Raw genomic sequence first — 12,610 nt, forward strand, 5'->3', positions numbered from 1 at the left:
ACTTTACACTAAGAGGTGTAAGGAACATTCTTGGTGTTTCACTTTTCCTAACACTAAAATTAGTTCTTGGAGTAGTCAAAACCAAGAACCTAGATTCATTTATGTTGTTTTAACTAAATAAAAGAACCATCCTGCAAATCTTTATATCTATCTTCTGTCGAATCTCCTATTAGATAGTATCTTCACGTTTAAGGAATCAATCTTAATGACTCGATGGTATATACAGGGTGTCTCAGTTAAGCGTTTCAGAACTCCTAAGAGGGGTAGAGTGCGTCCTGACGACTCGAAATCATACAATGTGGGGTCTCAAATGCTTTCAAGAGGCGGTAGATGGCGTTGTATGAAACTTCCGAGTTTTCCAGTAAGATGGCCTCCTCGGTCACCCGACCTATCATGTCTTACTTTTTATTTCTGGGGTCATATGAAAACACTGGCTTCTGGCACCCCTGTTGACAATGCTGAGGAGCTGGTTGTAAGAATCGCAGTAGCTGCCGGAGAAATTTGCGATATGCCAAGAGTATTGCAGAATGTTCGGATGTCCATACGCCGGAGATGTGAGGTGTGCATTGTAGCCGGTGGCAGAAACTTCGAGCACTTACTTTGACCCATGTACCTTAAGCTTATTTCAATGCATTATTAAAACGATTTTTCACAGACCGTCTCTTTTCTTTATGGAGCTTCTGTGTACATTACCGCTTCAGGAAAGCACTTCCGACCCCGCATTGCTATATGATTTAGAGTGGTCAGGATGCACCCTACCACTCTTAGGAGTTTTGAAACTCTTAACTGAGACATCCTGTATATATATATAGTTCAAAATGTAGAGAAAACGTTTTCCTGCTCGGTATATATATATATATATATATATATATATATATACACTGGTTATCATAAATTAAGGAAAAATCACAAAAATAGCGATAACTCTTTCAAAAGTAAGCCAAACCGTGCAAAATTTGCATATGTTGTCCACTAAGAGTAGCTGAGTAAAATTGCAATATGCAAATTAGTGGCGCTGCACTCGGCTTACGTCATCTGCCTGGAGCATAAAAGTCCAAGTTTGAGAGAAAGCACACAAATTTTACTGTGATTGCGACATTGAAAATCTGAGATAGCCAATTCGTAATAATGACCTCTAGGCATCATTTGCCTGAAGAACTACGATGGAGAGCCATCGGGAGACTAGAGGCAGGGCAGAGTCAATCAGAAGTGGCCAGATGGCTAAATGTGAGTCCATCTGTGGTTCATAGACTTTGGAGGCAATTTCAAACCACAGATTCGGCATCTAGGAGGTTCAGTCAAGGACGGCCAACTGTTACGACCAGTGCCGATGACCGATATTTGACATTAAGTGCACGCAGGAATAGAACCGCTACTCCGACACATCTTAGATCCTCTCTTGCTGCAGCCACCGGAAGGTTGGTGTCAACGTCAACTGTGCGCAGAAGGCTCCACGAAGGTGGTCTGTATGCGAGACGACCAGCCATTTGCGTGCCGCTCACATCACGCCATAGGAGAGACCGTTTGCAGTGGGCCCGACAACATGTCCACTGGACGTCAGATCAATGGAGGCCTGTTCTCTTTACGGATGAGTCCAGGTTTAGTCTAGAAAGTGACAGTAGACGTTATTTGATATGGAGAGAACCTGGGACCCGTTATCATCCATCAAACATCCGTGAAAGAGATGCATACGGAAGAGGCAGTGTCTGTGTTTGGGGAGGCATATCCTTAGGAGGGCGCACATACCTCCATGTCTTTCCAAGGGGAACCGTGAATGCTCAGGTTTATCGAGACAACATCCTTGATGCTTATGTGCGCCCATATGCCGGGGCAATTGGTGATTGCTTCCTGTTACAGGACGATAATGCAAGACCACACAGAGCTCGCATTGTTGATGATTATCTTCAACAGGAAACAATTACTCGCATGGAGTGGCCAGCTCGATCCCCGGACTTGAATCCTATCGAGCACGTTTGGGATGCTCTAGGGAGGCGTGTATCTGCCATCAATCCGCCCCCTCAGACCCTTGCCACGCTTGCAACTGCTTTACAAGAGCAATGGCTCTCACTTCCTATTGAACTGATAGACCGCATAATTGAAAGCATCACACATCGCTGTTTGTGCTGTATTGCTTCTAGAGGCAATCATATTCCATATTAAAGGTACTTTTTCTATTGCAAACCGATACTTCCAATTTGTTTATTTTATACATGTGCTAATTTCTATACTACTATTAATGTCTGATAATTTCTTTTAATGTTGTTTAATACCTTACTATGTGTTGTATATTGTGGGTAAGTTTCATAAAATTCCATGTGTAATTTCTTGAGTTATCGCGATTTTTGTGAATTTTCCTTAATTTATGATAACCAGTGTATATATATATATATATATATATATATATATATATATATATATATATATATATATATATATATATATATATATATATATATATATATATATATATATATATATATATATATATGCTGTATATTAAAATGCTGTCGACAGAACTAATATTTCTATAGTTTATAATGTCTGTATGTTATAAAAAAGGGATAGTTTTGCACTTTTTAACTTCACTATTTAGGCTTCTGAGATTGCAAAATATTGAATCGTATGTATTTTTTACGCTTAATTAAATCAAATATATAGAATTTAGAGTAAAAATGTTTAAAGTTAAAAGAGTTAAAAGTTCCGTTCGAAAAAATTAAATATGCGCATTTGTGCAAGTTTGTGCATATGAAATTTTTACCTGAATAAGAGAGACACTGCTTCATATATATTTTGTTTACATCAAATTTAAAAAAATTATAAATAAGTCAATCGAACTAATTTTTAAATATTTCGGATTTGGTCCAATATTTCGTAGTTTCGTATTTAGTATATCCCTTATACCTTTTGAACAATAAGCCTGATCAAATTAAATTTTTTTTCACCCGGTTTAGTGTAAATAAATACCTCACTTGCCTATATTGTAAAGTTTAAGGCTCCATTCCCTTTTGAGCTCCTCTCTTCCTCAGTATATTCAAAATCTCAGCTAAAGTTCATCTTGGGAGAGAGGTCAAACTTCAGGTCAATTAAGGGAGAATGAAATAATTTATAAAATAATATCATTTATAATATAATTTACAAAAGGCATCTAAAGTCCACAAATTTGAAGCTCAAAGTTTAGAAGTAACTCATATCTTATCAAATTTGTTAGATGAGAGTGCTTGAAAAAGTTTTTGCCTCACCACACTTTAATTACACACTAATAAAAATTATAAAATCAAGTATCCTCGCCTCTCTATCAACAAGGTTGATAAATTTTACAACTTTTTTTTCCGTTTTTATACAATTTAATATCCAGTAGGTAGTTGTATATATATATATATATATATATATATATATATATATATATATATATATATATATATATATATATATATATATATATATATATATATACAACTACCTATTGGATGTTGGTTCATCAACCCTAAAACCTTTTTTAGATAGCTTAATTAAGACCAAAGACTTCATCGACTACTAGTTTCGACTACGTCAACACCAATAGTTGCACAGAGCACTACTTTAGTGGAATAAATCAAAATATTGTATTGCTATTCTTTCTTTGAGTACAAAATTAACATGTGTGGATCAAAAATCATTAAAAATATATTTTCCAATATTTGTAATAATTGCTTATGAGGTTTAAATAATATATATTTAAATTATTTTGATAGTACATAATTCAGACATCCAATAATTCAGATTACAATGCGTGAAATATACTAAAAATATAAAAAATATAATTAAAATGATTCTGTAAGGTTTCGAAAATGTCAGAACTTTTCTTCAGGGAAATGTAAAAAATATTTCTCTATACAAAAAAGCAAGCTTTCAACGACATGCGTTTTACGTGGGAGGCATATACAAAAGCGAACAATGTAAAAATATTTTTTTTAAAATTTCTCCATATTAACATATTTAAATATTAATTTCAACTAAAGTATATCGAGTATTAAGATTTTGTCAGAATATATGTATATTTTTTTAATGAAGTACACTGGATAGACCTTAAAAATGGCATAGGTGCAATCAACATCAAACAATACATGTGTTACAACAACACACAATGCAACAAAAACATGTGCTTCATCGAACAATAATGAGAACAAATTCTTAAAAAGTAATGAAAAATGTCAAATATTTTTTGACAAAATGTGTTAAAGATCTCTTTTATTGAAAGACAAAAGGGTACGTGAATGAAAAAATTATTTTCCCCTTCAAAAAGGACATTATTTAACTTCCAAATGACAGGTTTCTTATCTACAAAAATAATTTTAAAAAAGTTAAAAGGGGAAATGAAAAACTTAAATATTTAATAAAAAGTATCTTTCGATGATACAACTAAAATGATGATATAACTGATATAACTAGCTTTTGGTGTTGCATTTAAAAATATAAATTAAAGTTTTCATTTTTTTCATAGAAAAAATAATAAAAAGTTTTATATTATTGTATTAATTCCTATAATTTCTATTTCAGTTCCACCAGACATAATCGATACAGATTCAAGTTCAGACGTTCTTGCGCGGGAAGGTTCAGATGTAACATTAGTATGTAAAGCAAAAGGTTATCCATCGCCAACGATATCTTGGAGAAGAGAAGATTATCAGCCAGTAGCGGCAGGAAATTGGCAAGAAGGTCAGCTATATTTTACTTTTATTTCCAAATTTCCATTATTTAATATTTTATAAAGCAGATTCCACTTTTATTAAAAAATGCATTGGTTATTTCATTTGTCAACTTGTCGGGAATTGTATATACAAATGGGCTTCAACGTTACGAAGCAGGATACTATTTAATTTTTTGTTATAAATCTTCCAAAAATTGTGTCCTGATCAGATCTACAATGAGACTTCCCAGTTACAGATAGTTTTTCTTTGAATAACGCAAGAAAGAAACCAATGTATGATGCAGGAAAGCCTGCAGCTTTCAACTTCTGAAAACACCGGGACTATAATGCATGTGGTTGAAAGAAAGAAATTTTTAATATATAAAAGTTAAGTTAAGTAATCTAAAAGTTAATATCTTCTGAAAATTTCTTGAATAAGGCAAAAAAATAATATCTCGGGTTGTTGTTTCTTTTGTATTACGTTTGTAATTTTAAACATTTTGAAGGATTTAACTCTAAGAACATTTTTAATAAACCTAATAATTATAGTTTACTTAATAATTATGGGCTATATTAGAGTTTTTCTCCTCGTTTATAATCTTTCAAATATGTTTAAGTTATTCGTGCGTTGTTCTTCACACTTGAAGGTTAAATTCTGTAAATCCTTTTTTATCCTAAAACCAACACAGCATTCGAGACTAGCATTATCATTACATTTAGAAGATTTAATATTTAACTATTGCACATGGTATTCTTCGAATGGTATTCTTCGTACCATTCGAAATTTTTCGTTCCTTTATGTTCTTTATTATAATCATGTTACAGCAAGCGTATTAAAATTTTTCTGAATAAATAAATAAATACTGAAAGTTTAAGTGAAAGAAAACTATGTATTGCAAAGGATGGAATCAATAACGCAATTAGAAATCAAAATATTCAGAGAATGTTGCACTAATAGTGAAGGTATTTACTTTAATAATGCTGATATGTATAATATTACAACGTTGAGGACAAGTGTAATATTATATAACGTTAATGTTAATTATAACAATAAAGGGAAAATTTTGTTAATTATATAAATAAATGTCGTAGAAGAAAGTGAAGTAATTTAACAAATGAATAAATAAATGAGCAATAAAAAATTGAGTAAAGGAAAACTATGTTTAAGAGAGGATTCAATTATCTAAACAATTAAGAATAAAAATATATTCAGAGAATATTACACTGATAGTTACTATATTTACTTTAATAATGTTGGCATTATAACGTTGATAACAAGTGTAATATTATGTAACGTTAACGATAATTATATATTAAAAATCATAGTTACATGAAATTGTAACATGATTCTTGGTAATTATATAAATTAATGTGGCAAGAGTTATAGTAAAAGTGAAAAAAAAGTAGAATTTAATGATATTCTACAGATAATTTAGTGTGATTTATATTCCATCAATCGATTATGAGAAAAGCTTAAGTAGTAACTATATTTACTTGAGTAATGGGATTACCCAAGTAATAGAATAAATTCAAGAGATATTTCATTATTTTTTAAATAGCGTTTTATGTTTCAAGAGCTTAATAAATCAGGTACAAATTTGAAAGAAAATTGTGCATTAACTTTTGTTTCGCTTTTTTTTTTTAAGAATCGTATATTTTATTTTAAAAAGCTATAATATTGGAATTGTGATCAATATATGAACTTCTTTTTAATAGCTTATAAAACAGGCAGCAATTATAAAAATAAGCAGATTAAAAGTATTAATTATTTAAGAAATGGTAAACATAAAATTTAAGTAATTAATAACGATTATTAATTTATTTAATTTATTATATTCTTTAATTATTTTTCAGATATGTCTCAATCAGAAGATTCTAGAGCAAATAAAAGTAAGATTTTTTATTGAAATACTGATGTTAATAACCGATTAAAATATGTCTGGGTAAATTTGAGACAATCAGGGTAATCGCTAACTGATTGTGCTTAAAAATTGACTAATGAAAACTTTGATAAAATATTAAAAATTGTGCATTTAGTTAATAAATATACTTTGTTTTCCGTCACTTTTTAATAGAATTTTTTTTCAAATTTCCACGTATGACATTCATACGTAATTTTATTCATTGAGTTGCTGATTTTATTCGAGTATCTTAAATTAATTAATATGTATTTTCTTTATGCTATTGTACTTTCAGTTTGAACTGTGACTCTCACAATAAAAAATTACTATCAATAGTGTACACATCACAACCAAATGTTTAAAAAACTTAAAATATTTCTACCTATAATTTATTTAAACCACATTAGTGACCATTTTTACCTTAATGAGAAAAATTTGCTGGAATTTTCTGTTGCACTCAAAATTACTATTATCCATTCAATATCCGTTTTTCTTGTTTATTTCGTGATCAGGAAATTATTTAAGGTTTCTAATGTATTTTGAATTAATATATTTCAACACCCTGGAACCCACTATTACATATTATATATTTTAATACCCTCGTATAATATGGACCAGAAATATTAAATAGACCAGGCAGGAAAAACAATTTGTTTTGAGACTGCGTTGCTCAATATGCATGGCACAACTTTTAAGTGCATTTAGCTTTATAAACATGGCAAAAGCCAATTGTAAGGTTGATTCTTGGTTCATAAGGATTTTTTTTTTCAATCAAGGTTGCATAATATTTTTCAAAATGAGCTGGCAATGTCTCATGATCTTCGGTCCTAAATTTTATCTCAGCTGAATCTTATTACCATTCAAGGTTTTGGTGAGAACTCTTTTTTTGCCTTACAACTTTCACCATTAAATTAATTATTTTTTACAAAAAAAGATGCAGTTGTTTTCATTCAATTCATCTGAAGATTTTCAATTATTCCTGAATTAATAGGCTTTTTTTGTAATCTTTTAAATTATTTATGCTCTTAAACAGTTAACTTAAAATTTTATAACTTTTACCAGTTCTTTCTCGTACCGTCAAAATGAGGGCGTGAAGTTTTGGCCTCAACTTCTTGCTTTCATGAAATTTCTGGGCTGGAGTGTTCAAAAGTTAAGCGCCAAAGAGACTAAGACACATATTTTTATGCCCGAATTCATGTCCATTTCTCAATTTACACAACATTACCAGATTTGTAGTATATTTAAAGATAGTTTATTTTAAACTGGATGTAAACAAATATCAAATATTAACTCTAAAATCAACCCAAAAGTTCAAAAGGGATACATATACTATGTCGACACTTATTTTTACATATTTTTTTTGAATAAATATGTAGATACTTTTAAGACCGTTTTCTTCAAATGCGACTATTAAGAGTTTAAATTTAGTGAGTAGATTTGTTAAGTTTTTTTACGAGACATAAAATTATAACAATAGAGAATCACGTTTCCAGTACGAATTTTATAGATAAGTCCAGAATTTTTTTTAATTACTCATTTATAATTGAACTGTGTCTCATTTTTCTATTTGATTATTTATTTTAATCAGTGAATATAACATACCAACTAGAGAATCTTAGATAGAAAATCATGTCCATAGTACCAAGTTTTATAGATCAGTCAAGAAAAATTATTTTAATATTTCTTTTACATTAGAACTATGTCTCATTTTTCTTTCCACTTATTTATTTTAATCAGTTTTCATAATATAAAGGGATTAGAAAAATATTCTTTACCAAAGAAATAAATTAGGTGATCTCATGTCTTATGGTTTACATTTAGAGCAAAATAAATCTTAATCAGAATTTCCTTAGGTTTATCACTAATCCCATAATGTACGATTGTAACTGCTGTTTCCAGAAAGATGAATGGTCTAGAAACGATAATGGAACTATTTCGTTTTGTTCGCAGTAATTAACTACTGTTCCGTTAAGATCCTCTCCTATGATTGCCCAGTAGACTGTAGGAAGCAGGTCATTTTAGCTCTATGTGGACCCCTTATATTAATGGTAGGGTTTTCTTTGAGAATTAGGCAAAGGCACTAATCTTTGGTGTCTCTTTGATAGTTTGGATCAATTTCTTTAAATCTCCTCAATACTATGGATCGTAAATTGCACTATTAAGCACGCAACTTCTAATAACTATTAAGCCTCATCGTGATTAAGTATGACTTTTGAAATCTGCTTATCTTATAAATTATCGAGGTACGCGCATTATAATGATCGTTTATCCGGATTGTTTGTTAATTTCAACATGATTTATAAAGATTTCGATGTCGACAAAGTATCTCATAACATAAATATGTCGTTTAGTTTTTAGGAATTAATCAATACGGTACATACAACTGGTTTTTTTGTGGCTCTAGGTGCATCCCTTCAATTGATGTTATTGTTTCCTTCAAGAATTAGGCAACAAAACTATATTTCAGTAGTTCTGCAAATGAGAGAATTATTAACTAATAATTAAATGGAGCTAACGTTTATCCTAAAAATTGTGCTGTTCAAAAATTGATTTATATACACTGGTGGGCAAAATTAAGAGATGGAAGACATTTTCTTAAATATCTCAAAAAATACCTAATATAAATAAATGAAATTTAGTATGGATATAGCTTATTTCATGATAATAAAGTATGCAAAACAAAAATGAAAGTGCCATTCACTGGCAAGACCTATTGCCAATAAATCCAATGCAGTCTGAACTTAAGGATAAAAGATGACGATAAAAGTGAGGCTTGTACAGTGTGTGTTGCCTCTAGTATAGTGTATGGTCACCCCTGATAGACAGACAGCATGCGCAACGAGTATGCATGCTGTTATTAAGGGAATTAAGGAGGACTTGTGGAAGAATGGGTGGGTCACCCATTCTTCCACCAGAGCAATTTTTAACTCCAGAATGGTTCTGGGGGGAGGTTGGGGCATCGCAATAGCTCTCCCAAGAGCATCCCAAGCATGTTCAATAGGATTCAGGTCAGGGAATCCGTTGAATACCCTCGCTTTCCAGTTACTCATCAACCATGAGAGCCCTATGTGGTCACGCATTGTTGTCCATAAAAATGAACTCAGGGCCGACAGCGCCCCTGAAAAGACGCACATAGGTCTCTAGGACCTCCTGTCTGTACCTCTGGGCATTCACGGAACCATTGTCAAACACATGGAGCGGTGTGCGGGTATCTTGCATGTGCGAATGAATGTGCGAAAATGCTTTCCATCTCTTAATTTTGTCAACCAGTGTATATTAGTGTCAGAATTGTGTTTAATAAATATTTTGGTGAAATCGTGCCGCGCATTATTACAACTATGCTTAAAATATTCTGAGGTCAATAATTGGTTAATGTAAACGCGTTAATTACACTAAGGAAAGCTTATTTGATTGCACTGGGTTTTTTAACAGATCGTAGATACTTTCATATTACTGGTTTCAACTTTGCAATCAGTTTCTCCAAACTAAATTTGTTAAATGTTATTTTTAGTTTATTTTTTGTCGAAATGTTCAAGTTCAAAATCATTATGCTGAACAGGGGGTCGCGTAAATGTTGAGTAAAAAAACGTTAAAAAAACACTATATATAACAAACTTCTAAGGGATTTAGGGCATATCATCACGTTTAAAAAAACGTTTTTAATCTTTGTACATTTCGACAACGGACTAGAAATATTACTTTAAAAAAAATCAAATTTACAATCTGTATACCCGGACTAGGCATGATCAAGCATTTGCATAAATGCAACAAAAATTCTCCTCACTGTCATTGTGCTCCTCACTGTCATTTTCAAAAAGAATTTCTGCTTGCTCTTTTTTTTCATCTATTATGAGGTATAGAAATATATCTTATCTCTATTTTGTATACTCGACACATACATAATTTTGATCCAAACATAAATTTCTTTTTCAATATCTTAACTTAATTCATTTCTTTTTTTCTATTTATTTAGTTGTAATTATTTATAGATTTAATTATTTGAACAGTTTGGTAATGTAAATAAAAGAATTAGTTGCATGTAAAAAAAATTTCTTCATTTTTGTTTTTTTTAACTTATTGGTTTTGCATAAATATTCATTGTCTCCATTTAGTATATCCATGCACATATATAATTCTAATACACACATATATCCCCTCTCAAGAGCATTACTCATTTCGTTCTTTTTTTTACTTTTTTCTTTTATTTATTTATTTAGTCTTTTTGCACAGTGCGAGGAAAAAAAATCGATAATGTCTGAAGAAATCTCGGCGCCCACTTGCAAGGAAACAGGGGAGAAAAGACATCGTAAATGATGTAAGACGTTGGACATCCAATTTTTATTAGGTTTTTCGAGGAAATAAGGGTTTTATGCACTTTTTGAATATTTCATTAGATACATAGGCGTCCAAGCATGTTTACGTTTTTATCTCTTTTTGCGTTTACTTGTTCACCTTAACTTTTTTTCACTATTAATAAGACTTCCCTGACAATAATAGAGTTTTGCTTTCTTCCTCCAGTTGAGGAGAAAAAAAATATTTCTTTTTATTTTACGATAAATGAGTAAAGAGATATGGGTGTATACTTGATAGAAAGGAAGATAATTTAAGTGTTTTAGTAAACATCCAGAGTCAATAATATTTTTTAAAGTTCAGTATTGGTTCCTAAAGATTTCCGTAAATACTTAAAATAAGTATAAATTTAAATCTTTATAAACTAAGTAAGAATCCGTTCATAAATTGTAAAATTTAGCATTTTTTTTTCTTTTTTGGAACAGTTAAGTATTATTTAATGTGATTTGCTCGCTCATTTACATGTCCTAAGGAAAACAAACATAATCCCAGTAGTTCAGTTGATCGCACTGTTCGTTTTAAATTTTTTATTGAGAAACAAAATACATATTGTTAATTTGCCGTACTTTTTTGTTTTAAGTTAAGCTTTTAAATTTTGAACACAAATCCAATTCATCAAGCGAATAGACGAATTTAAATTCAAAAGATAACATTGGAGTAAATAATACCCGTATTAAAAAAATCAGTGCATTTTCTTATTTCCTTTCCTTTTTTAATGCCATTTTTAAATAGATTATTAATATATTTCTTGGAAGTTTAACTTAACAAATAACAAATTAATAATTTAGCTTGATAATTATGATCTAATCCTTTTCTTTCTAGCTTTAAAAAAACCATGTATTTTGTTTCTTTTATTTGATTCTATTGACTTTTGCTTTGAAGGCTTAAATTTTGAAAAATTATTAAAGATACTTTAGTTTATTTCTCTCAAGAGTTCACTGTAGTCTTTTTTCAAGTTAGAGAACGATATAAGAATAACAAACCTTATTACTCTGAAGGACTGGATTTATATTTTTACTCCATAATTGCTTTTGAAGAAGTTCTAGTTCATGAACTTTACCTAATATTATTTTATAACGTAGTTAAATACCAATCATAACAAGAGAAAAAAAATCCACAAGAAAAAAAATATTTATTTGAGACTTTCGCTGAAAAATGAGTAGAGCTTGTGAACTTTCATGGGCGGAAAACTACATAACTTAAATTAACACAAAACTTCAAAAATGTTGATTGTTCTTTCTTTTTTTACTTATAATGTATTAAAAAAAGTGTTATAGTATTTTAGTATTAAACTAAGTTAGTGTTTCGGTAGTAAACAAACAACAAAGTATCAATGCCAAATGTGTCGTTCCTACACGAAGAAAAAAAAAATCTCGAAAAATTGCCGAACAATATAATATTTTTATTTCAAAAAAAGCCTTAATTCTGATTTTAAAAAAAATGGTAAATTTTATGAGTTTGCAACAGTGCAAGACATTGCTATAGTTTGCAAAAAACAATTATTTGTAAACTGGCACCTAATAAAATTCATTAATATAGTTATTTCATATAAACAGAAAAATGTGATATTTATCGTAGTTTTTTTTCGAAATCAGTCATAAAGAAATGGCATTTTTTTAATGTCCACTGTAGATTAGTTTTTGAAAACCATAAAATTGTTATGGTAAACTCTTATAAATATCCTTTTCATTAT

General features: G+C 30.3%; 1 protein-coding gene across 2 annotated transcripts in view; it reads left to right on the plus strand.

Moving 5' to 3' along the window:
* Positions 1-12,610, plus strand: part of LOC107449400 (lachesin-like) — a 303,582-nt gene that overhangs the window by 245,135 nt on the left and 45,837 nt on the right. For both annotated transcript variants that reach the window (XM_087168086.1, XM_087168085.1), the window contains 2 exons: positions 4,537-4,695; positions 6,521-6,556. In XM_087168086.1, the coding sequence (XP_087024212.1) occupies positions 4,537-4,695; positions 6,521-6,556 (195 nt within the window). The remainder of the gene's footprint in view (positions 1-4,536; positions 4,696-6,520; positions 6,557-12,610) is intronic.

The sequence above is a fragment of the Parasteatoda tepidariorum genome, chromosome 7, assembly GCF_982258835.1.
Source record: "Parasteatoda tepidariorum strain Cologne lab strain chromosome 7, Ptep-v5.0, whole genome shotgun sequence".
In the NCBI taxonomy this organism is placed as follows: domain Eukaryota; kingdom Metazoa; phylum Arthropoda; class Arachnida; order Araneae; family Theridiidae; genus Parasteatoda; species Parasteatoda tepidariorum.